Raw genomic sequence first — 27,874 nt, forward strand, 5'->3', positions numbered from 1 at the left:
TCTCGCAGCTTCTGCCAGGAAGCCCAGCGCTTCCTGCAAGCACAGATTGCAGCGGGCCGGCGGAGCTGCGGTGCCGTTCCCGGAGCGCCGGGCGAGGGGCGGCAGGAGCGGCACACTCCGTGCGGAATCCTCGCCGCGCCCATGGCGGCGGGCGGGCGGCGCGGGCAGGTACCGCGCACGGGAGGCGGGGCCGCCGCTGCCGCTCCTCCCCCTCCTCCTTCACCGCCTCCTCCTCCCGCCTCAGGTTTGTCATCGTGTCGCCGGCACGGCCCGGAGGAGGAGGAGGAAGAGGAGGAGGAGGGATGAGGAAGCTGCTGCCGCCTTTGCATCCGTGACGGGGGCCTGGAGAGCCTGGGCTTGGGACGGCCCCTTTCCCACCGCCGGCGCACAGGCGCTGCTTGTCCGGGGGAAGGGCCCAGGAGGAGGACGAGGAGGACGAGGACGGCGAGGACGGCAGCGGTTCTGTGTGTGTTAGAGAGCGTGGAGATGAGCTCAGCTCTGCGCCCTGGAGCCGCCTGAGGAGAGCCGGCTCCCTCCCTGCCTCGCCGCCGCCGCCATGGCTCACTCCCCCGTGCAGGCGGGGCTGCCGGGGATGCAGGTGAGGAGCTGCCCCAAGGGCAGGCACGGACACGAACTCGGGCGGGGGTGGGTGTGAAAGGCGGGGATTCCCGGGGTTGGGGGGACAGGGAGAGGGGAGAAAGCGCCTCTTGGCCTTGGCTCGGCCGCGGGGGCTGGGCTGGGGGCAGAGGGGCGGGATGGAGACGRAACGTGCTGTCAGCGCTTGGCGTGGTGCCCGGCGAGGTCCCTCCGCCCGGCGGATCCCTGCCTCCTTCCCTCCATCCCTGTCCTCGCTGTGTCGCTGAAGGCGTGCGGAGCGGAGCGTGGCGTGTGGCCCCCTCCCCTGGCCCGGAGTTCTCCTCGGTGTTTTAATTCCTGAAGCGAAGCGCGGCTCCGTGAGCGATTTTCGGCCCCGTGAGTTTGAGGTGGATAGGGRAAGCACACGTAAAAGCAGTCCGTAAAAGCAGGGCCTGGAAATGTTGACCTTCAGCGCATGCTGCAGTGCCCATGTCTGTGGTGCTGCTCTGAGGTGCGTGCTCGGGGATCGTGTTTGGCTCCTGTGTTTGATTCCTAGAGTTGGTCAGCTGCTGTTGTCATACGGTAGAATTTGCTGGTTCTCTGTCGTAACTATGTTTTTGAAATAACCAGTGTGGTTTTCTGCTGACTGAGCTGGCTCCCCCCCCCGCCCCCGGCCTCGTGTTTCTTGGTTTAAATGGAAACTGCTGCTAGGAAAACATTAAGGTCATTGGTAGCTGTGTGTTATTCTAATGTTTCCCACATCTGATTAGAAACTTTCTTGCCTTAATCTCCAAAGGAACAACTTACGAATGACATGTAAGAGTTTCCCTCAATTTGTCTCCTGGTTTGAAAGTATTTGTGCATCATTTGGTTTAAGTATTGATTCACCATGGTTTGTTTTATTGTGAGTCAATATTCTAAGTAATGAATCTCTTTTATTTGCAAACCCTGAAGATTTGAATTGAAAATGCTACATGCTTAGGCGTAGTGTGAATTATATGCTCAGACATAGTACTGGATGCCCTGAAGCCTATGTAGGCCCACACTCTGAGCTGATTAATTTTTTGCACTGTAAGTCCTGCTGTTCAGAGTTCAAATTTRCCTTCGAAATATGAGCAGTTTGCTGGTTGTCTGAGACAGAGAAATAAGGCTCTCTTGATTTGGCTATGGATAGATGAATATTGTTTGGGGTTTTTAAAAAAAWTCCTTTGAGTCAGATCAGAATTAAAACAACAATATACTTTGAAACAGAGTCTATAACATTTTAGARTTAAAAGTCTGATTTGTAGGTGCTTGGAGGTGAGAGAATGAAGGTTAGTTCRTCAGAATGCACGTACTGCTGCTGTATGTCACTGCACGATCTAAGGACCTGTGCTCTTTGATTTATTATTTAGTTTGTAGTACTGTTAGTTGTACTAAACGGGTGGATCTTCAAGGTTCTTGTTAGTCCATGTAATTKGGGACTTTGCTTCAAATCTTTTTATTCAGGATGGTGTTAGCATATCTCATAATTTTTATTTTATTATTGTCAGCGTTGCTCAAGTGTGAACTTCAGTAGTCTAAAAAACCCCGCAGAACACCAAAGTCAAGAACGGCTGATAGGTAGAAGCATRAAGTCTGTAAACAACGTGAATGCTGCTTGCAAATTTTCTATGCCCCCTTCAAGATATCTATATCCATTTCCATTCTGTCAGAATATGTAGCAGTTTTATAGTAGTCTGTTTTCAGTACACAATTATCTTTCATTTTACTTCCAAATAAATGTCCAACGWGTAAACTTCGTACAGTGTGTGACATCTGCTTAGATTAGAAAAAGGTTTGGGACTTTTTCATTGTGTAGAAGTGAGGAATAGAGCTTASTTCTCTGAGTTATAATTAAATTGCCTAGATCACGGGACTACCTCTTCTTTTTCTGTGGTGTGATCCCTCCTCCCCACCTACCAGCTTCTGCCACAAACGGTGTGCTCAGTGTCAGTGACAAATTTTGCAGCTTTCTCTAACATTCTTTGCTACACTTACACGAGAGAGCAGCCAGTATGCTTGTGTGAGCAGAGTAACTTCTTGACCCCAAAAACTCACTTGAAGGGACATCACTTTATTAATGCTTTTTGGCGTGAGCACAGTAGTGTAAATAGAGCAGAGGAATGAAGGATTAATATATTTCTCCCTGAACAAAACATCTGATCGATGCTTGAAGAGTGATGCATAAAATTGAGTGGGTAGGGAGTGAGCCAAAGGAATGAAAAACTGGAGGAAATGTAGGATGGTGCTGGAAGATTGTCAAAACCTGAGATTTGTTGTCTGCTGCAAAGTGGGCATGTTGTAACCCGAATAAAAACAGTGCTGGGTTTTGACCTAAATTTCAATATGTGCAGTTTAAGTATGGACTCCAGGTTTTTGCTTTAACTTGAAGTTGTCGTTTTAAGGGCTTTGTGTAGATACGAGTTGGAGTGTGCAGTATGAAGCTGCATCATTACTAAACTGAGGATGTGTTGTCTTGCTTCTTCATGCCTCATGGAAGTGGCTGAAGGAGGGTGCATGTTTGCCTGTAAAGGTGTGAGATTCCTGCAAGGCTGGCTGGGAATAAGGGTGTATGACCTTGATTTTCAGACTGGCCTGCATTTCAAAGCTGTGCTGAGCTTCTAGAGCTTTTCTATGGAAGCTGTACTTTAAATAATCAAGTACTCTGTTTATAAATTTATGATAATAAATTCCTGGGGTGCTTTTAAAATTCCTTTATTTTTAAGACAAGCCTGTTCTATGTGATAAAACCCTTTTTTATCTTCCTCCCTTTCAGTTTTTTTGTTGCAATAGCAGTGTTTATACAGTAAGTTATTTTTATTCATTCTTCATTGTATTTTCAGTACAAGAGCTACAGGTTCTTCATGCAAAATGTAAATAAGCATTGACATTCAAGCTGTCTTGCTTCAAGAAATGCTAAAAGTTTAACTAAATTTAAGTGGAAACTTGACAAATGAACAGAAAAGAAAGGTTGTCAAGTATAAAGGCAGCCTTTCTGGCTCAGAAAGTGTATGAAGTGTCAGTTTGCTGGAGATTGGAACGGTGTTTTGGGAAATGCTGCTGTTTACTTGTCTATTTTTGCACTSTTCCCATGATGTTCACTTTTGACTGCTGTAGGAAAAGTGTCCTGGCCTAAAGGATCCTTTGTTCTGATCCAGCATGGCTGTTCTTTTGTACGTACACACTATRGGCATTACTGTCCTCTTTATTATAACTCATCCTCCTTTTACAATAAACTGTTTTAATGACTTCCTGTGTGAGCCCTGTGTTTGGCAATTGCAAAATATTATGTTGCTAAATCAAAGGCACTGTGGAAAGGCCACTTAGCTTCTACCTGCTTTCCATTTGCAACTTCTATGTAGGAGTATTCCCCAGTTTAATTTTTTTGAGAGTTTCTGCTCACAGTTACTGCTTAGCTTATAGTTTGACAAATGTACTTGCWGTAAGTTACAGCACCTAAATATTGGACAGATCCTTAGACTGTTATGATCTTGGCTAATCAGTTTTAAAATATTCTGAATACAGATTTCATGGTTCTGTGACATATTACAAGCTCAGCCTGTGAGTGCCAGGACAGAAGAGTTTTAGTTTGTGGAAATGAAGTGGGCATCTTCTCACTCTGTAGTCAAAGGCTGTGTCAAGGATATGTAATACATGCATGGAGCTGTTTGAGAGAAGTCAGGAAAACATATTTCCATTGTGTGGCCATCCAGAATAGGTTAATAGACACTTATGGCAACTGTGTCTTTCAGGTCTCCTCATAGACTAGTTAGAGTGGTCCTATGTTGTAGAAAGTTTAATGTACCAGTCTCATGTTTGAGTAAGGTACCCTCTTTGTCAGCTGTCATCTTTGTTCCCCAGAGAGACAAAAGGCTACTGATGTAGTGAGCACATTTAAATATCTGGCCTTGTGTTATGAGTGGTGTACAAGGCTCTGATGTCAGCTTTTACATAGAGGCATCTTTTGTGTTTTCTGAAGTAGAAAATGGAAGTACGTATCTTGGCTGCATTTTTAAAATTTGCTTAAATTCTTTTCATGCTCCATGTCTTGGTGGGTGGGAAAGGGAATAGAGGATGCAACAAACACTGACTAACAAAGTCAACAAGACATGTAATATGAATCARTAATAATATAAAATACTGCATCCATCCTGTAATAATTTGGTGCGTGCTGTACAGAAAAGATGTGGACAGCTGGAGAGGGTTGAAAGAAGGGCCACAATGATGATTGGGATGACTGGGAAGCTTGTCACATTGGCAAAGGCTAAGAGAGCTGGGTGTGTTTAGCCTTGAGAAAGGAAGGCTTAGGGGAGGCCTTATCTCTGTGTTCCAGCATTTAAAAGGTGTCTGCAGAGAAGATGGAGACTCCCTTTTTACTGGGAATCACATAGAAAGATAAGGAGTAAGAGGTACAAGTTATCCCCAGGAAAGGATTCTGATTGGACACAACAGGAAAATTTTTCACAATTAGGACAATCATCCAATGGAATAATCTTGGGGAAATAATGGATTCCCCAATGGAATGTGCATGTGGACTCTTAAGGCTTGCCTGGACGGTGTGCTAGGCCATCTTGTTTAGACAGAGAAGGTTCGACCAGATTTTCCGTGAGACCTCTTCCTACCTGGTATCCTATGATTCTCTGATGGAATTTGATCTGGTTATTGCTTTTGTAATCACACAAATGCCTGCATTTGTGGAGTACTATTTAATTAAATGATTTGTGTGCCTAAAATTAATAATTTGTGTGGATGCAGCCATATACTCAAATTTTTTTTTACTTGTAAACTCTTCATTGATGTGGGTAAGTTTCCATGTGAATGTATGCAGGTGACAATTAATAACAGATGCGATGCATAGAAAGAATCTTTTCATTGTTCTGGATTTAAGATGTAGAAGGAGAAATTCTTTAAGACAACATTTAGTTTTATGAAAGACAACATGAGATAATAAAATTACACTACATGAGAACAGTCCCAGTAAAATTTGAATCCTGCATTTCCTAACCCATCATTAAAATTAAATTATCTCCCTTTTCCAGTAGGGAAAGTGTTTATTTGTTATTTTAATAGTAGTCTTCAGCTTCCATAGTTGATTTTTTTTTTTTATGCAGAGAAGCTTGATTGTGAATGTAGTTACTCCATTTTGCCAAAATTGCTAACTCACTTAAGCACATATGTTTGGGTTATATGCCTGATTTGGTCTTGAGCCATGATAAGTGCAAGGTGATGTTGGCATTCACAAGTTAGCTGATACCAGTAAAATCTGTTTGTTTGTTTTTCCCAAGCTTTCTTTAAGCTTCGATGTATTTCTTGAAAACAAACTCCTGCCGTGTTCAGGAAGTTCCAAAAATCAGACAAGTGTAGTTACTTTTTAAGAGATGTGTTGAATAGACGCTCTTTTTTAGTAAAATGGCTTTCATAAACCAAGAAGTACTTCATTTATTGGAAGTATTTGTGCATGGAGTTGTTCCCTGTTAGTGAACAAGAACAGGCATGAGAATAATAAATGTTTAGATTGCACAAACATTGGACTGTGCTGATTCTTTAGTAGTGTAGAACTAAGAGCATTCTGCATTGTAACTTGATAGAAAGTGAGGTTTGAATCAGGTGTGTTTATTGTATTCTTAATTGCTCTGCTYGGCTGCTTCTTGAGACAGACATCTAGGTTTTCTGTCAGATACAGTGGGTGGAAGAAGAGGGTCCCCTCAAATCACGGGATTGCTGTAGAACCTAAAACTCGCTCTTTTCCTTCCCTTTCTCAAGTAGTATTAATGCAACATAACTTTCTAATTGCCTCTATTAGCATTATTTATTCAGCYATTTGTTATAATTATGGGATTTTCCACAAAGAGCTACTACTTTATTTTTCTTTGTATCCGCTAGCTTAGCTAATTAAGAGTGATTTTTAAAGTGTTTTAGCTTTTTAGCAAGTGTAAACAAGTGAGACATTTTTCTAACACTGTTTTTGGGACATTTTTCCTTAGTTGTCTTTCTCTCGGGATCTAAAATGTGTGTTTCACTGCCATACTGTACCTACTGCTGATACTTGTGTGTTGTTTTTATTGTGGCTCAGGGCATGGAGAGACTTTTAATTTATAGTTTAGAATTGTAATGGATGGGAAGGGAGGCAGTCAGTTACAGGTTATGAAAGTCCTTAGTGATGTTACACAAAAAACTGAGAAACTTTATAAACTCGGCATACTTAATTGGAATTTGTTCTTTCTGGAGGCTTGTAAAAGCAGGCTGTGGTTAGGTAACTTCTTTTTGGTATTAAACTCTTAGGGTTGCACACTAAGCAGCTTTCTGAATGAACAATATCAGAAAATTTCAGMGTGATTTGTACAGCGTACAATGTGGTATTGGTTAATTAGAAATTTGGAAGCATGCTTTGTATATCTGTGCTACTGATAAAGAATTGAATAATTTGTATTCTGAATCTAAGATAAGTGCATCTTCCTTGAAAATAAGTGGAAAGAGGATTTTACAAGGGCTGAGGAATACTTTTATGATAGGCTAACTGTAGGCAACTTTTTTATTTCTGCTGGAAATATGCTTAAACCCTGTTTCAGTCTAGGTAGAAAGAAGAACAAGAGAACTGAACYGTGTGACAAATATGAATGTTAGTAGGCCATAGTGCTTCATGCTGTATGTTTTTACCATCAGTGTTTGAGATGCAAGATTTACMGCTTTATTTTTGCCTACCCCTCCCCCTGTTTCAACCCACTGAAGTGTCACGGCAGAATTTATGGAGTTGTTCCTTTTTCTTGATAGTTGAAGTATTGCTATTGCTAATTCCCTATMTTTTTGGTATATTTTATTTCTACCATAAAAACCCAATTTCATTATGATAGTGTGTCTGAATTGAATAATTATAGTATTGGAGATGGAAAATGAGAAATATGGAATGTGTATGAAGAAAAAAAGAAAACAATTATGTGTTGCTTTTTATAATTGACAAATTTGCAGGAAAAGAGCTGGATCTTAGTTCTACACCTAGTTATTACAGATGAATGCTTTCATTCTAGTTTTTGTACCTCTCATTCAATGGTTTTCTGATTAGTCTTAAAATAAAAATCAGTTGTTGCTATTCATGATAATTACAAGATGCCTATGGGAGTTTGTTTCATTTTATTTTGTTATTGACAGATAAGACTGAGAGATGGTTCAAATTTGGTTCCAGTGTTAAGGGTTCTTAAAAACATCTTTTTTTTTAATATTGATACAATTGAACAGTTGAACAATTTATAATCTGCTTACTGCTTCTGTTTTATTTCAATTTCACACCAACTGCAGGAAATAATTTCGTATGTTGTATCAGTTGTTTGTATGGGGTGTATATGTATTGCTGAAAACAAAAACCTGTGAGCTTCTGAGAAAGCTGAAATGCTGGGTAGTAAACTTTGAGGCTTCTCCTTCCYGGAGGTAGTGTTTTCCCTGAAGCAAAACTATCTTATGTGGGTGTTTTGGGGATTTGGTGGGGTCTTTTTGTGGTTTGTTTTTTTCAGAAAGGGGAGCTGCTTAATACTGGTCTGYGTTTAGGCAAAGAGACATCAAATGGTTTTAGAAAGATTGCAAGTAGCGCTGTGGGGAAACCTTTGCAGTGCCTTCTGAAATGGGGAGCTGTGTGAAGAAGAATGACATCAGCTGTGCCTGCTGTTTACTTTGATGTGCTTTAGGCTCAAAATTCTCTGGCTATGTGGGAAATTTCCTGTATGAACTTCTCTGGCAGATTCCTGTTCTCTGGTCTGACAAGGAAAAAAAAAAAAAAAATTGCGCAGCAATGGTGTCTAATTTCTGAAGAAATTACATGTTTTACAGTAAATTTAGCAGCAAAACCAACTCCTGGTGTGAGAGGAAGTATGTTACAGAATAGCTGAGATTGTGATGGACCTCTGCAGCACATCTAGTCCACTTCCTGCTCAGAGTCATCAGGTTGCTCAGGACCATATATCAAGGCTAGTTTTGAATAACTCTAAGGATCTGCAGCCAGCCTGGACAGCTGTAGTCTAGTGTTGGATTATCCTTAGATTAAGAAAGGTTGGTTTTTTACCTTTGTGGTTGTTTTGGGTTTGGTGGGCTGTTGATTTTTTTTTTTTTGGGGGGGGGTTCTTTTCCTTTTTTCTGTGGAAGTTTAGATAGTTTCCTATAACTCAATTTCTGGCCATTGCACCTTGTCCTTCTGCTGGACACCACTGACAAAAGTCTGGCCCTGTGTTTTTTACTCCYTTTCATCAGGTGTTCACATACAGTAGGATTTCCAACCCCACAGGCTTYTATTTTCCAAGCTAAGCAATCCCAAGAAATCTGTGAACCTCTTCACAGATTCAGTTATTGTATTTTGGTCTCAGTCTTGATAGGGAATGAGAATTGGACTGACAAATTGGAAATTGATTTGATGAAATGAAAGGTARACAAAATGAGGTGTTAAAAGATGATTATCTGTTTCGAATGAGCTGCATAGGAAAATTACAGATCTGCAAGTAAAATCAGTTGCACAAATAAGCTTAAGAATAACTCTGGGTGAATAACTCTTCATAAAAAGAGGTTAGAAATAAGAACTGGAGTGAGATGTGGAAAAAGACTCAAAGCTGTATCTTCAGTCAGAATGGTATGGATAAAGTTGGATTTAACAAGTTTGAATTTCAGTAACATTTTCTGTTGACTTGTAAGGGACGGTTAGTGCAGATGACAATTGGGGATTCATAAAAATAAATGTGTTGCAAGGCATGTGTAATCCTGGCTGTGAGGAGGGTCCTGCAGAGGTCTTGTCAGTGGGTGATACTGCTGGTTTCTCCAGGATTGGAGGTTCTCTACAGTTGCTTACAGAAAAGTAAACTTTGCATTGAAAAAGGTAATGCATGCTGATTAAAGTGGCTGATGGTACAAAATTTAAAGGCACCCATTACACTTGAGAGGCCAGTGCTGAAGAACTACAAAACCCTGGGGATTTGAATTACTGAACAAAACAGCATGAAGTGCAGCTTGTTGTGAGTATGAAGTATTACAAAGACCCTTTGCAAGAGTCTGGTAGCTCATTAGTTGGAAATGCAGAGCATTAGGAGGAGGTGATTTTGTTTGGTTGGTTGCAGCTGGATTTAAGCCATAAGCCAAATTGAACAAATAGGTTCTGAGAATGTATCGGACTATTTTTATGCTGTAGAAGTAGGCAAGAGTGTTGTTAAGTACTAAGAAGAGTTAATTTTAAATGGTGTATGTTTTTCTGGCTGATTAAGGTCAAAAGTAATGAATCCAATGTGGAACAAGTACAGAGAGATTACTCAAATTATTGGATGAATGGTGGCTTTGCTTACGGTGAAAAGGACTTTGTTCTGCATGGCTAAACAAGCTGGAGACTGAGAAGGATGGTTGCAGTTTGTGTTGAGAAGTGTGAAAAACTATTTCAAACAAAAAGTGAAGTAATTCAAGTGTCTATGAAAACTGAAAGTTCTGGAATCATTGAATCTGAATGCTCCAAAATTTGGTTTTGATTTGTAATATTATGTGTTCTATGATGCTTTTTTTGAAGAAAATGTTATAGTGGTAGAGATCTAGTTCTTTATCAAGGTGGTGAGCTTCACCCATTTGCAGCAGATATTGGTGTGCTAATCCATGGTTTCTAGCAATATTTGATGTGCTGCATTACATGAAGGCTCTTTTATCAGCTCACATTATTTTAGTGTTTGTAGGAATAAACTATGCRTAGTGAAAGCTTGCAAAGAATAGAATCAGTAAAACTGTAGTGACAGTATCTGTGGAAGTCATTTTCTCWATGTAGTCATGTACAGAGAATGTTTATAAAGCTATTTGTTTATTTTGTCTCTGTTGGAAGCATTTACAAAAACAAGCAAAAACAAATTTGGCAAGAATCCTTTCCAGATGTGATCTTGGAAAAATGGGGGGGAAGATCTTGGCCTGTCATGTGCTTTCAGATTCAAACAGTTCATCATGTGTCGAGAGGCCTGATCTCTGTATTTTTGAAAGGCAGCAGGTCATTAAAGAAAGACCCCCTCTTAGTTTTGCAAAAACATGAGTTTGCAGTAGTTTAAGGGTCTCACTTAAAACGCCTGCTTTTTTGAGAAGAAAACTGAGACCTTCTTACAGATCAAGAGTGTGTTGTTTGATTTGGGTTTTTTTTTAAACAACTACTACCTCCTGTTGCCCAGAACAAAATTCAGGAATGGCAATTGTTACATTTTAGAACAAATGAATGAATTTATAGAAGTTGTGAACTGGGAAGGAAAGGTTTGTTTAATAATTAGTGATTTCACAAGGAACTTGGGAAAGAAACTATGATTRATAATGATTTAAATCCCATTAATTCCTGTTATTATTGAACAACTAGCATTTCAAAATGGCTGCAAAATTTTGATTATAAAAAATCAAACAGGAACAACTCTTCCCTGCTTCTTGGGTCTTCCAGGAATAGCTATCTTCCTTTCTTTTCTGTAATTAYTATTTCTCTTTTGCAGTTCTCGTATAAAACTGTCAGCTAATACCAGAATCCTAAGAACTTGATACTGTATAAAAGAAGCTGTGACGTTCCTAAAGATCTCAGAAGACTGTGATGTTGTGAAACAAGGGGCTTTAATGTATGATAGTAAYAGATGGTTGAGGGGGAAAGGGAAAGCAGGGAGTGTTTGCATACAGCCAGCAGAACTCGAAGAGATGCTGGCAGGTAGCTCTTGCATTTTCTCTGTATGAACAACGSCAGTGCACTGCAACTTCGAGCAATGCTGGCTTTTCAGTCTCTGGAGGTGAAACATGGAATTTTTTAGGCAGCTGTGACTGGGATTGGTTTGTGGCTTACCCAGATGCCTTTGTAATGATGTAATGCTCAGATTCCTGTGGCTAGTGAATGGAACTAGAAAGCTTGTGTGGATGGTTTAGGCATGCACAGCTCTCTACAGCACATCATCTCAAATTCGAACACAGTATGTATGAAAGCATAGATAAYTGTTTCCCACAAGGGAAAATGTCTAGTGCAGGTGTTAAAGTTGTTTTTATTCATGAGGAATTCTCAGAGAAGACTGAATATTGACAACAGAGCCCTCTGTGAGGCATGAGAAGAACCAGTAAGCACAATTTGGTTTGTAATTCTGTGATCTCYTAGAAATTATGTCCCTGTTGGGTAKGGGTTACTGTGTAGAGAAAGGATAACTGTCGGAAAACATGAAGTGCCCAGATCTGGTTTCCAAGTGGGAGATACATTAGCATATTATGTATGTAATACTTAATAGTGTGTAATAGTATGTTGTTCTCATTACATTGAAAGTAAAGGAGAGAGAAGCTGCTTTTGGTGGAAGGCTTTTGGATCTTTTGCTTTGTTCCTTTAATGGCAAAAGGRTGATAAAATTCCATGCCCTTCTGTTTATTTCCTGAAACTGACTTTGGATAAAAGGATGCATCAGTAAGATGCAGGGGATCATCTTGGGGCTGGTGAAGTCTTGYAGTAGTGTTTTTGCTTTGGGCTGAGCTCACCAGTGATGTGTTCCTGGAATGATTATGTGAAAGCTGTAATGTCTTATAGCTGACTTCAAAGTACTAAAAGTAGTAGTGTACCCCCATTTGTGCCATATGATGATAAAATGGTCTGAGAACCAGGTGGGTTTATCTTTGGGTTCAGTCAGTCCCAGCTTCCTGGTCCTCAAAACAGCTATTTCAGCTGTGATGTTCAGATACCTGCAGAGAAATGAAGTTCTGGTCGATCTTCCTTTTGCAGCTATATGGATTAATTATGTAACTTTTGAGATATGAGAGCTGAAGTAGACAGATGTATAGGTGGGAGGTGCTTTATAAGTTAAATTTAATTGTTAAAGAAAATCGTTGTTTCAGTGCTTGTCAGTAGTAACCTAGAAATTGTCATTCTTTATGCTACTACAAAGTTGGGCTAAGTATGATCGGTAATTCTATGCTTATTTAGACATTACTGAATTCTTCTTGTATGAGCCTTTTTCTATATGAACAATGTATTTTCAGTTAGCTAGCATCAGTGTCATCCTTTTAAAAACACGAACAAGTCTTTTAAAGTATTTTTCGTTTTATTTCTGAAAGACAAAATTCTAAGTAATCCTATCCTGATTTTCTTAATTTCATGACTRTTCCCTCTATTTATGACTTTTCCAGTTGAATAGAATAATTTGGCTTGAAAGGGACTGTTAAATGTCATATAGTCCAACCTCCTATAGTAGTTTATATATTTTTTGTTCGCTGTGGAGGCTCCATGCTGTTAGATTAAGAAGGTATGCTGTGGAATTTACCATCTGTGCACTCAAAGTGAGAAKTCTGAGCAGCAATAGTGAGCTGAATACTTAATAGTGGAGAAGAGCCAAATGGAGCAGTGTGCAGTTCACCTAAGCCATACCATTTGCATGTTTAGATGACCATTCATAGCTTTTATGTGACTTCTCAAATAAAGCAAGCTGGGAACAGACTGTTTTTTAGCATTGAATGACTATGCAACTGAGAGAAGAAAAATAAATCCTGACTGAGAAAACCTTGGCATCAGAGAGAGGGAGGAAACATGGCTATTCATGCAGGTGAAAATTGAAGGAGATTGTCACGTCAAACAAAAGGAAATAGTAATCTGTGCACTGAAGAAGGTAAATGAAATCCTTAAGAGGATAAGATATGTGAAAAACAAAAAAGWGAAGGATTCTGTGATCTAGGAAGGAACCGTTTTAAAGAAAAGGTTACACAAAAAGTTTACTTTTATTGGTAGTGGTGTTTGATCTATTTGCATTTAATAAAAAACAAATCTTTGTAATGATATTTCATTCTGGATACTTTTTCTTGGCAAAGAAAAAGAAATTGAGATAGCAGCATTTTCTGTTGCCAGATAGGATAAAACCCTGATGCACAGAGAGTGGTAAATTTGTTCTTTATATACAGAGAAACATAAATCTATCAGTGTGTGCATATAAGGGATGTAGAAAGAACATGATAATTATGGAGGTAGAAAAAGGTAGCTAGATAAGTAGGAATCTCTGGATTTTGAACTGTTTGTTGCCTTTAAAAATAGCACATTTTGTTTTAATGTTACAAATACTGAGTGACTTCTCTTATTTTTAACAGACTCTGAAGGCAGATCCAGAAGAACTTTTTACAAAACTGGAGAGAATTGGTAAGGGATCTTTTGGTGAAGTTTTTAAAGGAATTGACAATCGGACTCAGAAAGTTGTTGCTATAAAAATTATTGACCTAGAAGAAGCAGAAGATGAAATAGAAGACATCCAACAAGAAATCACAGTGTTGAGTCAGTGTGACAGTCCATATGTAACTAAATATTATGGATCCTATTTGAAGGTAAGATACTCACCGATGGTGGTGATTTGATTTTATAATAATTCTTTTCCAGGCTGTCTAGCTGTGCCTGTTTTTGTTAGTGAGGTTTCAGTCTGACCTCACTTAAAGAAAAAGGTATTTTTGTCCTTTCAGTTCTAAAGAAAGAATGAGTTACTATATTTTGTGAAATATGTGATGGAACTTAATAGCAAAAAAATGCACGTGTTTTGATATTTCTGTACAAAACCCCCTTTAAATAACATGAGTTTGTTAAGCTCTAAAATGGTAAGAGTCTCTTAATATTAGGCTATTTAAATTCAGAAAATTCAACCTAAGTCTGTATTTGAATTATCAAAACATTAAAAGCAATGTAGTATAAGCTGTTTTGTGAAGCTGGAAATTTTTTGTCAGGGTTTAATCCCCCCGATCATTCTAAGCTATTAGGTTGTCCTTCTGAGGAGACTGAACCTAGCCTTGACCTTCACGACTTAAAGATTAAAATCTGAAGGTAAATTTTTTTGCACATTAGGCATAAGTGAAGCTAATGATGGAAGGGGTTTCCATGAACTGCCTTGTGAATCTGTTTCCCTTTCCTCTCACTGTCTTATTATTGTCAGGACTCAGTTTTAAGTGTGCAAGATAGCTTACTCTTTCATTTTGGTTTTCTTCTTTTGTTACTGTTTTTAGTTGGATGGATGTAATGATTTGTTACATCTTGAAGGTAGTAGAAATATCTGGAAGCTTTTGATATTACTTTATTCCTTTGGGCAGACTTTGTTCCCATCTGGATAGCTCTTTCTTTTATGACAGTGAGATGAGAATCTAGGTAAGAGACTTGCCAGGATTTGAAGTTAGAAGTAGGCAGAAAATACTTTAATTCAGTCTGCTTTTGCTTTTGTGCAAGTACTCTATTTATCAACAGACATGAAGGTTCTGAAAGGGGAACRCTGCTTTATCTCTGTATTTCTGAGATATCCAGTTAGTTTCTGAAGAAAAAAAGGACTTTTTCTGGATCCAGGAGATGTATAAATCAAGTGAGAGACAGTTTTTCCTTTCTTTCTTGTGTTCTGAATCAGATTGTTTGGATATCTTATCAGTGAAGGGCTTTGTTAATGGTTTTTACACCTGATAGCCTGTTGCCAGAACTAGACTTAGATGTTATGTATAGATTCGATCTCAGAAGCATCAGAAGGCACTTAATTGAACACAGTAAATTGGATAAATTTTCTTCATGGCTTCTACTACTACTTTTGAAATTACACAGTCAAGGATTGATAGTTAAATGAAGTATGGCAACTCGGCCATTGTGACTTCCTGGTCTGTCTGCCCTAAACAGTTGTAGCCCTTCCTAGTGACATTCCAGTTGTGTGAGCTGTCCCATCATGTCTCCATAATCACAATGAGATCAAAGCCTTGTGACTGCAGAGGGGTCTCAGATTCCTCCTGCTTGTTCCCTATGCTGTTTGCATTGGATTGCTGGCCCTTGATAGAGGTATTTGAGTGTGTTAATGTCCCAGTAGGGGTGCAAGGGAATGTCCTCTCCCCTTCTCCCACTTTTCCTAGTTCAAAGCTCACTTTACCAGATCAGCCACTCTGTTGGCAAAGGCTTGTGTGAGACCCATTTTATGAGATGGGTCCCATGTCCCATCCCTTCCAATCAGCAAACAGGGTCCCAAACCAAAACCTCGTTGCCAGTACTAGTGATGCAGCCAGTTGTTTACTTTGTAAATCCATYTAGTTATCTCCTTATCATTTACTCAAACTTGTGTAATCAAGGAACTGCCTGGGCCTCCAGACCCTTGACCATCATCTYCAGAATCCTGAAATTGAATGTGATGGCTCCTAGTTACCCTTGATATCATTTATCACCCCATGAAAAACCAACAAGGGGTATTAGCCAGCTATTACAGGATAAGTGAAATAGAATRTAATAAAAAGTCTGGTGGGGATGCCTCTTATTAGTTTTAAACATGTGTAACAACAATGGAGCTGATAAAGAAAATCCAGTGCTCAAATTTGAGCTAAGTGAATGTCAATGATTTTTGAAGGTGTTACAGCAGTGTTTGCTTTTCCTAACTGTAGGTGAGAGGAGACTGTAGGGCTCTGAACCTAGAATGAGTTTGGCTGGATTAAAGTGCCAGTGGGGCTATTTATGCTTATTGTGGTGCAGGGGACCCCTGATACCTTCCACATCCCTTTTTCTGTGCAGTGCAGCAGCCTGTGAGTTTTTCAGCTTGGGTCAACTTTCTAAAATACTGTGCTAATGGAGGCTTTATATGACTCAGTTACTTTTGGAGTAAAGTACAGTTCTTTTCTACAGTTAGTGCAACTACTTATGTACTCATTACTTCAGTTCTTTTTGAATGTATGTTGTTTGTAAGATGCATGGGACTAGAGAACTTTCGGTCTTCAAAACAAAAAGCTCATTTCTTTGTGCTGTTAAAAATTAATGTGTGGTGGTTGTTAGGTGATGCTGAAATGGTAGAATCTTTGTAAAGGAAACTTTTTGCAGTTATATTTGCTTTCCAAAGTAAGAGTCAGGTTATCAGATAGCAATAATGTGTCATCACATATACATGAATACACACCCACACACCCAMACAGGAATGGGACTATATTAATGTTTAAATGAATTGGTTAATATTTTTGGCTAGAAATCTAAGTTTATTTGCTGCAGGTCTCTGTTGTATTTGGAAGCCAAGACTGCTATATGTAGTTCTAAGCCTCTTTTAACTATGTTTCTGACAGTGTGATAATCCATCATTAAGAATACTCAATATAGTAATTTTCCAAATACTGAGTGATTGATTAGGAGACATTATTTCTTCTGTTATTGGACAGTTAAGYACTTATTGCAAGAAAGATACTAATGTCTTCTCACAGAACAAACTTCTTTGAAGTAAGCAAGTAATAAAACAATACGATCTCAATTTATATTGCCAGCCACTTCACCACTTATTTTCCTCTAGTCTGTTCAACCTGATGTGTCTTGGCCCTTTATCTGTTGGATGTGGATGTTGGATAGAAAGAGGTACTGTTTATAGGGAGCTCTTACTTGATTCTCTGTGAATTATTTTTGGCAGACTGATTGAAGTTGTTTTTGGAATTGCTGTCCTTTCTTTAGGTAACCAGAACGTTTTGGGCTTGAGTTTTCTTTATGTTTGTTTATTTTTTAATAAACAGARTAATCTGTCTTTGTGAAATCTTTATATTGTTCTTCATTCTGTGTTATTCCACACCTTCTTCCATTAAGCTGTGTGATTTTACATGCCAGTRTGTTCAGGAATCTGTTGCTTGAAATTTTAGAAGGTTTGTGTAATATCACTGTGCTTGCCTGAGGCCTCCTGCTGACTTGAGGTGGTGTGAGAAGAGCTTGACAAGCTCTTGGTGCCTATTGCATGATAYACATGGTAGTACAGCTTGAAATAACCATTACTGTTTAATTAGTTAATGAAAGTTACTTCATTCTAGTAATTTACTTTTTAAACAACACTGTTTAATTTCTAGGTATAGTGTGATATACCCAAAAAGTCTTGTTAAATTTTTCTTACTCTACAATTCATTGCAAATCCTAATTGCATATTTCCGAAATGTTCTTGGTTTATAGCACATTCTTTCTTCGTATCCAGAGACTAAGCCGTATTGGTTCATATGGAGTATTACCAGTTTAGCACAGTGAGTCTTAAATAAGCARCTTATTGCTCCTATGAAGCAAGTTTTGTGCTCCCTCTAGACTTCATTCTGTGTTGCTGTTGTTGGAGGTTTGTGTGGTTTGTGAGTTCATGCAAGCAGAGCAAAAGCAATAGTGAAGTATCAGTTTAGGTTGTCATTCTGAATGTAAGTTTATTTGCAGTGCATCTTTCTGTCAGAAATCAAGATGTGTTTATATAAAACAGAAATTGGAAATACACTTTTCTAAAGACACCGAATTTTTAAGTACAATGTCTTCATGTTCCCATTCTATTGGGGGAAAGGTCTTTTGTCTACTGCAGGATATAGTAACTGCAGTGTTCCTCTTAAAGCAAATTGCAATGTCATGGTTTACATGGGTGGAGATATCTACAGAGATTGCTGTTCCTTATCTGCCATGGTGTGTTAAAAACCTGTGTCAATGTTCCTTGCTGTCTTCCAAATCAGTGGTTAATCTTCTCCTCTGTGATCTGATTAAATGCTCCATGGATAGAGGAATTGTAGTTCTTTTTAGATACTTATAGAGTTAATTAGGGAAACTTCTCTGAGTCCATTTACTTCTTTAGATTTTTGATTATCAGTATCTTCTCTCTTCCTTATAATGGATTAGGGGTTCTTTGGTTTTTTGTTCATTTTGAAAAATTTTCTTGTAAATTTGGCTGAAATTTGCTCTCTCTTCAAGTTTTGCTGTGCTGTAACTCTATAGAAGYATTGCTATGCTACTTATTCTAGAAGTTTTTCTATCTAAAAGCTTGTCAGTTGTGTTTATTGCATCTTATTCTGCTTTACAAATTTTTCAAGAGATAGTTAGATTTGGTTCTATGTTTGTTTCTTCTGTCCTTGTTTGAAGTTGGTTTTATTTTCAAGATTCAGATGCCTCTCTGATAATGTTTCTTCAGTTTTATTAATAATTTTAAGTACTGCTTTATTATAACTTCATAATTTTTTGTGTTTCTTGATCTTGTCTTATGTAGAGATATGAGGAAATAAATTTATATTTAAAACATTGAAGAATAAAGAGCCTTGACTTTTTTTGCATCTAAATATATGTACATCACACTCAAAGCTGAGGTTACTATTTTTGTATGGACAAAAGCTGAGATCGATATGTTCGTATATATGTATACATTAAATATTCCTTCATTTTCTTGTATTAACTTCTGTACATATGTATGTAATGATAGAGCAAATGATTTCTAAGTAGTTTCATCATCTATTTTAACTAGGTGCAAGTGATACTGAGTTGGTATTGAACTAGTTTGGAAGTATGTATTCTGAAAAATATTACTGTCTTTAAGATCRTATTTCTTCATCCTTCAAATGTATTTTTCTAGCACACTTTGGAGCTTCAGAGAATGCTCTCTTTTAAACTGTTTAAATTTATTGATCCAAGAAGAATAAGACTTACAGTGTTCSCCTTTTTTTCACACAGACACCTTCCCATTTTATAAATGTATTTTAAGAATTCTTTAAAAAAATACTTCGTAGGACGCTGTGATTCTGATAAGCTTCATAAATGATAGCTGCCGATAATTTTGGCTTTAGACTTTGTTACATAAAACCCGTATGTTTTTTTATTTCATGTCTATGAAATAGATCTACTGTTGAAAGTCAAGCCGGTGTTTCGATGGACAGCAAAAAACCAGAAAATAGCTTCTGGTTAATTTATGAATGGCAGAGTATACCATAATAAGAAAAAGAAGATACTTTTAGGAAGTTTGATTAACTGAACTCTGTAGAACAAYGAGTTCTGGCAGATAACTCCAGAAAGAAAATTATTTATGACAAATGGTGACTCTGAAATTAATTTATGCATTTATTTTTGGTAATCAGATGAATGTTGGTAAATAGTGCTGTTACTGAGCCAGAGCAAATCTTGTATTGGTTAGGGCTTTGGTATACACAGGATCAGTGATACTGTTCTTGGAATGACATGGGCAGTTCGCAATGGGCTGGAAAACTGCAATACAGTCAGTATAGGRCTTCTCAGGAACAGTTTAAGGTTCAGGCTTGGTTTTGTTTTTTAAGAGAARGTTGGACGTAACTCAGTGTGTGTATAGGAAAACTTTTCTGTGTTTTAGTGCTGATAGTTYGGTGCTTTGTAATCAGTTACACCAAAATATTGATGTATGTGCTGAGTGGTCAAGATTCACAGATTTCATCTGAAAATCTCACATGCTTTTCTAAAGGGAAGATAGCTTAAATATTGGAGCAGCTTATATGGGTTTTATGCCTATAGCAGGTTGTTGGGGTTTTTTTAGATCAGTATTTGCTGAATTTAAAGAAGTCTGAGTTTTAATACTTTAGGAGACTCATGAACTTTAATGTGGATATGTTGAATATTCTAGGTAATGTAACTTTGAATGTGGGTGTTTATGTGGGACTTCAATAAGTTTAAAGTTGATGTTCTTTTGCTTTMCARGTTTAACTGGTTTACTGTAACATTTATGAGCATCTCTGAACTGATGTGACCTTAARTATATGCTGTGGGTCAGCCAGAACTTAATGGACTTGGTGCATTCTGTCATCATTTGATACAGCAGGCAGCCTTTGGCAGGTTTCGTCATGCATACCGGGGTGGGAGAGTGAAAAGGAGATTTTTTTTCCTGCTTAACTTTAGGCTTGTAGAATCCATTGCAACAGGGGYTACTACCCCAGCCCAGGGAAAAGTGAAACGTGTGAGTAGTTTCTTGGTCCATCATTGTACTGTGTGCCCAGCCCTACAGCAGCGGCTAGTGCCCTTGCAGACCTGACCTTTGCAAACCATAGTCCCTGAACTTTGGATGGGCAACAGAGTCATAAATTTGTTAAAGTTGGAGAAAGCGTTTTAAGATGAGGCCCTGCCTTCAACCTAGCACTGCAGCCACCATATTCCCTATTTAACCATGTCTTCTCATTTTTTGAACACTTATAGGGAGGCTKACTATTGCCTGGGTGCTCTGTTGCAATGCTTTAGAACCCTTTCTGTGAAGAAAATTTTCTTCCGTCTAACCAAAACCTCCGCCTGGTGCAACCTGAGGCTGTTTCCTCTCATCCTGTGACTTGTAACTGGGAGGGGAGACTGACCCCCACCTCACTGTAGCCTTGTTTTTGTGATTGTAGAGAGCAAAAAGGTATCCTTTGAGCATTCATTTCTCCAGGATAAACAACCCCACCTTCCCCGACAATCCTCATGAGACTTGTGTTCCAGACCGTTCCTAGCTTCATTGCACTTCTCTGAACTCATTTAGTCAGGCTTAAACGAAGAAAAAAAAACAAGCTGTAACTGTCTTTCCTTTTGTCTGCTGCAATTCAGTCAAGTTATCATCGTGTTTTGTGAAGGATTGAGGTGGTGGAGTACCTTCTTTTTTCTCTTGACCAAAGCCGGAGGGAATTGTCTTCATCTGTAGGAATTCCTGCAGCTGGAGTGAGAGGAAGGCTGGGATTGCAAATCTTATTATTGTGTCAGTGTTGAGAACAAAATGAGGCCCACTCTACTGTGAGCCAGTTCATGTTCTGGTATGCTTACTTTTCTTTTGAAGCCCCCAGTAACATTCTGTTCTCATTAGGCAGCACTAGCCTGTGGAGAAGTTGAATGAGAGTTGCCTTCATTGTCTGTAGTAAATGTGGAAGTGACATCTGCCTGGACAGCTCAGAAGGAGGTAGCAGGAAGTTTTCTGTAATGGTTCTGATAGTTTCTCAGATCTTGTCAATTTACCAGTTGAAAGAATGAGTAGAAAGCTTCCACTGATAGAGCCCCTAATAGCTATAAATAAGACAAAGGCAAAAGGATGCTGAAGAACTCATAAACTCTATTTTGAGAGTCATGTCGTTTTGCTGTGAGGTCCTGCTTTCATATTTAACATAGTTTTGTCCCTTCTTGTTTCAGAGATGTTACCTGAACTCTGAACCTTTGTTGCCAGTAGTCTTTACTACTTCTGTTTTTCCCTCTAGTCGTTTGCTGTGTTCTTAATAAGAAAAATGTCCCTTGTTTGCATTGTCTTTATTCAAAGGTACTGTTTTGAATTGAGGTTTTAGAAACTTGTTATTCTACTACTTTCCATTGTCAATCAAAGGGAGTATTTTCACTTTCTGGAATCTACATCATATTGCCCTATTTTTTCACATCTGTTGACAAATCTTACCTAGTAAACAATGGTGACGTCAAGAATYTTTCTGTTCATTAGTGTAATCAGTTCTGCACTTTTAACCTTTTATGGCTAAGTAATTCTTACTGTACATCAAAGTTAGGAAGCATCACGTCGTATATCTCAAAGAAAACTGAGAGTCTGTAGTAACTATATTTTGTATTTTGTGTAAGTATTTAAYTGTATGGTTCTGATCTTGTTTTAAATAAAAATTTAGAAAGCTTAATGTAAAATGTCATTTATTGGAAGTAATATGTTTGTGCTGTCCTTGTGATGGCCGTAAAAGCTGTCTTTGTACTGCTCTGGTTGCTGATCTCTGTATGGTATGTGCATAATTTCACTTCTTGGTACCTGCTTTTAGGCAGATCTAACAGATATAAAAAATAGGCAGCAGCATTATCTTGTTCCCCCTCCTGCTTTCATGTTCCTGCCATTTTACTTGTGCTGGATCTGTTGGCTGCATCATGACTTGGTTCATCGGGGAAACATTTCCTCAGTTTCTTCTTCTGTCCCTTCCAAAAGCAACCTGGCTTTTGAAAAGAGCAAACTCCAAACACTAACAGATCAGCCAGTTCTGACCTGTGGCTACAGAACTGCTGGGTCTGATGAAAAAAAAAACCAAAAACCAAACAAAAATGGACTCAGGTGGCTTAAAAATTGGGAGATGGGGGGAGAGAAAAGGACCACAGTGTCTGGTAACAATATGCTTCTAGATTAGCTGTAACATGAAGCCCTGTATTTAGTTTGGCCATACAGACTAGGATGACATAGCATTGCTTTCTAACCATATGCAATTTTATGTTAAATGTCTTTCTGTAACTTGACAACTGCTACACTTGTTGGTGCAGGCCTCTGAAATAATTAAAAAGAGAGTATTAAWGTGGCATTGAGGTGCAAGTCTTTTGCTGCAGTTGCTGCAAAGGGCAGGTCCAAGTCTGTCGGGTAAGTGGTCACGGGGGCTGTTGGAACTTTCAGTGAAGTGGTTCAGCTCAGTGAGTAGGCAGGGGACTGATGACCTCTTTTTTATTTTTATTTTTACTTTTTCTTTTTGTCTTAAGGATTAAGAGCATTGTGCACTGATGGTTCAGATTAGTCTAAAGTTTTATGCAAGCACTCTGCCAATACCCTGTTTATGAAGCTTCTTCTRTCAACYAACAGTAGTGCTGAAAAAAGGGAGYRTGTGTATGTATTTATGCTCACGTTTAGGTGCATTCGTTTCATGGGCTGGTTTCCCCTTTTTTTGCTTAAATAAACTTCCTGGCACAAAGCTTTTCATGTAGAGTGTGATTAGTCCTGCCATCCGGTGACTGCCAATCTACTGATCTGATGTTCTCATGAACCTCTGAAACATGTTGATTGAAAACTTCTTTACCTACCTCTGTCATGATCTGCTGCTCTTACATAGTTACTATGTTTTTCTTGCACCTTTATTGTGAATGTTGGGTAGTTCCTTTTGCTCAGTTACCTTTTTTTTACTAAAGTATATTATTGCTATTTATACAGTTCTTTGGGTGAAATTAATTATTCTAAGTGTATGCTGTGTATGCACATAGTTGTATAAAAACAGAAGAATCACATTCTTTACACTCAAGGGAACATTATGGCATGTTGCAGAGTGTGTTATAGTAAGCATTTTTAAATGAGTGTTGAACTTTCAGAAATTTTTATTTGGAAAAAGTTGGTTAGACTCAGATATACTGAAGTCCGGAAGGGAAGCTTCCCAGTGAATAGGTTTATGGACTGTATTAGTTCTAAAACATTGCAGTTCTTTTAGCCAGTGTTTTCTAACAAATTAACGGTTCTTTCATTATACTATTAAATTTTAAGCTATTGCATAATGGGATAAAAATAATCATTTGGAGGTACTGAGCTTTGTCCCTTTCTGCTTGCTTCAACAGTCTCTCGAAACAGTAACTTGTAAGAACAAAACAAAAACATGAAAGAGGAAGGCAAAATGGAAATTATTTATGTGAATAGAAGGTGTTTTTACCAGTAATTAGAGTCAGGGTAAAATCTGTAAGGACAAAAAGTGGAAAATAATAAGGGGTTTCCAGAAAAATTTTATTTTTCAGGGACTGAAATGATGAGTTTCACAGAAATCTGACTTGAAGATCCTGAACTTTCTAGGATCAACTCCATTAAGTAGTAAGAGTTTTTGAAGGATTGGCCTATGTGTGTTCTGTGAAGGGAGTGATGGAATTTAATAGCATGTGAATGCAAAAGGGATAGGAAAAGAGGGTTATAGCTTTACAGGCTGCAGAGCAGGGGTRCAAAAGATTTTTGGAAGTATTAGGAAGTGGTAAAGAAGGGATTAAACCAATGGGTGGATTGATATTTAAGCTAAGAAGTAAATCTGTTTTTTAACTTTGCTTTTTAATTTAATTTGATGTAATGGGTAAACACGAGCAGATGTAAGCATTAGAGCTATTGTATTTTTGGACAATGGAGGTGAGGGGGTTCTTGTGCCTCATATTTACTGTTGGAAGTTCATTTCTTGTTTAGAGAAGGGGGTAATCATAAACCCCCTGAATGCTATTGATGTGAACTGCTGCAGTGAAGAAGGTTTAAATACATAGGTGTCAGGTGACATTTTGGTGGGGAGATATTTCTAATCTCAGTATTCATGGGCTGCAAGGTTCTTTCATCAGTTCTGCTTTAGATATAATGCAATTTAACTGAGACAAAGAATTCTGTGAACTAATCCTGATGTACTTTTGGTTCTAGTTTCTTGATTTGGTTTTGCTTCCAGTTTTCCATTTTGGGACCTTGTACGGTCCATCAATAACCAGTATCACTCAGTAAAGTTAAATTCYGTTTGGAGCTTTGATTATGGGTGACGTTTTTGTATTTCTTGCTTTCTTGGTGACTGTTAAGAGGTGACTAGATGGAATGTTGGGGTTATAGGACCGCATAAGTCACTTGTTAATCTTCATATATCTCTGTAAGTGGACTTCCTGGGAGAAGATCTATCCCAGTTAGCAGTTAGGTTTTCCCTCCCCATGAGGCAATGGCTTGATAGATACGGTTGTGAAGTAACTATTTGCCTGGTGGACATGGAAGGGAAGGGTGACTCTTATCACCCTCACTAAGAATGAAAAACATAATAGTTAAAAGGATAGTGGTTGTAAGGGACAGGAATTTTCGCTCTTCCACCACTGTGTTATGAAGTGAGGAAAGTGGCTGTAGGCAGCTGGGAAGAGGAAAAGTATGGGCTCGTGTATACTAAGTGCTCCAAAGCAGTGGTTACCCATTCCTTTATGAAGTGCAGTGCATGCTGTTCTTTGTTGTTTCTTGCAAGTTTCTTGTATTTACTAGCTAGGAGCTGGTTTTGCAGCCAATTCAAGAAATACATGTCTGTTGCTTCTGCTGTAATATTCTGTGGTAGAAGTTAYAAATCCAGATCGCCCACTAGTTTGCAGCTCTGGGAAATCATGTGCTTAATATGACATGCCTAGGCTTGTGACAGCTGGGCTGTTAAGAATCATTTCTATGGTGGAAGGGCATATGCCCAGGAAGTGTKCCAAGGAGGCTGTGAATATGGACACTGTTAGAGATGACTCACACTGCAGAAAACATGGAGCTTGTGGCTTTAGCATGTTGGCATGCAAATACAGAAGTCTGCTAAATGCTCTGCAGAAGGAATCTTGTTTCAGTACTGTGACAGAACATTCATTGTTGTGGGTTTTTTTCCAAGCAAGTGGCTCTGCAAGCTCTGTTACAACTAGCTTATGGCAAAAAGGATGCATTTAAGGATTAATTGTACACTGCTGTGGTATTTGCAAGAGGTAATTGTTGAGAGAGTCTGCAGCATTAGATTGTAAAATACATTGACTAGTATGTATGTCTAGGAATGAAAATGTGGCATTTTTTCTTGGGTTCTGGAGAAGGAAGAAGGCAGGAGTTTGGAGAATGATTCCAAAGGCCAGCTTTTTTCTACATATATATGTATAAAATACTGTATACTGAGGTGGTTCTTTTTAGTCTGAAGTGTCATGTTACCTGTGTTTTTCATGGAGTTCGTAGAAGCCAAACTGGAATGAACAGTTCTCTTTCCTTAGTTTCTGTTCTGCATTGGCTATCCAGCAGATATCTTTGTTTTTTCCTTTGTGGTTGAACATGTTAGATGGCTGACAAACCTTGATTAAAGGACATAAATGCGCCACATGCAAAACCACAATGATTTCTTTGATTGCAGGGACCTTTTGGCCAGCTTGCAGTAAGGACTTGTGTTTAGAAGAGAACCTTTGGGCTCATCTGTATCTCCCTCCCCTCAAAGGGATGGCAGCCCCAGGACAGCTAGCATTCATCCTGACGCCAAGAGACTTCAAAGGAGGTAAGCGCCTCAGAAACGCTCCCCAGACAAAATACTTGTCAGTTCTGCACCCCAGCGTGGTAATATTCTTTACTACGGCATTACCAGCATTCATGGCTCCTTTGTAAAATTTTTTTGAGAACTCTATGAGCCTCATCAGCCGGTTGCAGCCCCGCCAAGAGTCACAGAGTTGTCCATTGCTATCAGTTACACGTGTCCAGTTGCTTAAGATTGTGCCCCCAGTGGAAGGGAAAAAGACACGTTACRCTTCTGGAGTATAACTCAGACATATGCTCACCTCATTCCCTTATTTTTTTTATTTTAGTATTTTGGAGGAGGTTCAAACTTGAGCTTTTCTCAGTTCATGATCCTAAAGGTTAAAGTTGGAGGGAAAAAAAAGAGAAACCAAAACCAAATGCTGCTTATTTCACAGAGATTTAAACCCCCTTTTTAAATAGATTTCTGAATTAGCCCTTTATGTTAGGTGATTTCTGCCTAATTCTTTGTGTGCTTGGGTTTCTAGTGAGCATTAATCCAGAAAAGTTCTGTAGAAATAACTTAACTGCATTATATTCATCTTGAGGGAAATATGTCCTTAGGAATTACTTTTCCATGTTAGAGATGCTACTTACATGAAACACAGTCTTCCAAATGCCTATGGAATAGTAATTTAGTAGAGGAAGCAATTTAAAAGAAACAGAAGTTTACTTTGATCTCATAAATTTAAACACGAAATGCCCATGGGTAGCTTTTAAAAATTAATTTTGTTGTAAAAGCAGATTTTTCGGGGTGATTTCCACCCCTTCTCTGAAATCATAAATTCAGGTGATTTGCATGAATACTCAGCTCTAGATCTTCCTTTTCATATTCTTATTCCAGTATATTATATATATTATGTATATTTTATATATGTGTATATATATATATATATATATTAGTGCATATTCCAGTATATTTTTACTATACGGAAAATCACTAAGAATATGACTGGTATCATAAGGAGCAACTTTTTAGGGCTTTTGCTGCGTTAGTTTTTTTCCATTTTCCTTTGGTGGGAATATTTGGGCATGTAATAGACCATTAGTGAATATGATAGATTAAACTAGTTTGAGTTTTGCTTGACTGTGTTGAAAAGAAGCTTGGTCATTGGTTTTTATAGGTTGGGGGATGTTTTTTTGTGTTTGGTGTTTTTATTCCTCAAATGATTCTAGGATTCTTTTACAGTAGTCAGTTCCCTTAGTTCTGCTGGAAAWTTTTATTTTGTAATCTTCTACATTTCTTATATTTAACTCTAGGAATTTCTTATATTTAACTCTTATGTTTAACTCTAGGAATTTGGATTTTTTCTTTTTCTTTGTATATTATCCAATTACAATGTCTTATTTCTATACCTCTTCTTCTGGTGTTTAAAAAGGCAAAACAAATATTCAAATTCAAAGAATGAAGCTTTCAGAAAACTGCAGATCTTTTTCTGGGAATTATTCTGACATGTCTGTCATATCTGTGCAAAGTATTATTGAATGTGCTGATATGAGCAGTAGTGCACTGCACCTTGTGTAAATATTACTGGGTTCATTCTCTTCCTTTAAGACAARCTATATTACAAATGTAGTTTTATCTTTCTTAATGGTTGCGCTCCTTGTAAACAGCTGAGAAGGAAACAAAGGCGACTTTCCTTCAGTTGATCTGCCTTTTACTGTCAGTGAAAGTGGAAATGTTTTTTTGGGGTGTTTTTTTTGGGGTGTTGTTTCTTTCTTTTCTTTTCCCTCTCCTTTTTTCTTTTTTTTTTCTAGGGGGTATTTTAAAATAAATTTGGTCTTATGCCTGCTTCTCTAGAAATTCAGCAAGAGTAGAAACAGGACAGCAT

At 38.4% G+C, this 27,874-nt stretch overlaps 1 protein-coding gene across 3 annotated transcripts in view; it reads left to right on the forward strand.

Moving 5' to 3' along the window:
• Positions 1–220: 220 nt before the first annotated feature.
• STK24 (serine/threonine kinase 24) overlaps positions 221–27,874 on the forward strand; it is a 54,123-nt gene continuing 26,469 nt past the window's right edge. Inside the window, exons 1-2 of one of the 3 annotated variants that reach the window (XM_057366196.1) lie at positions 221–598; positions 13,669–13,899. In XM_057366196.1, coding sequence (XP_057222179.1) covers positions 557–598; positions 13,669–13,899 — 273 coding nt within the window. In that variant the 5' untranslated portion in view covers positions 221–556. Of the gene's footprint in view, positions 599–794; positions 1,088–13,668; positions 13,900–25,927; positions 26,029–27,874 lie in introns of those variants that run through there. The other 2 variants (XM_057366197.1, XM_057366198.1) reach the window with 2 other exon arrangements.

The sequence above is a fragment of the Malurus melanocephalus genome, unplaced genomic scaffold, assembly GCF_030028575.1.
Source record: "Malurus melanocephalus ecotype Western Australia unplaced genomic scaffold, MMel_1.1 scaffold_61, whole genome shotgun sequence".
NCBI lineage: Eukaryota > Metazoa > Chordata > Aves > Passeriformes > Maluridae > Malurus > Malurus melanocephalus.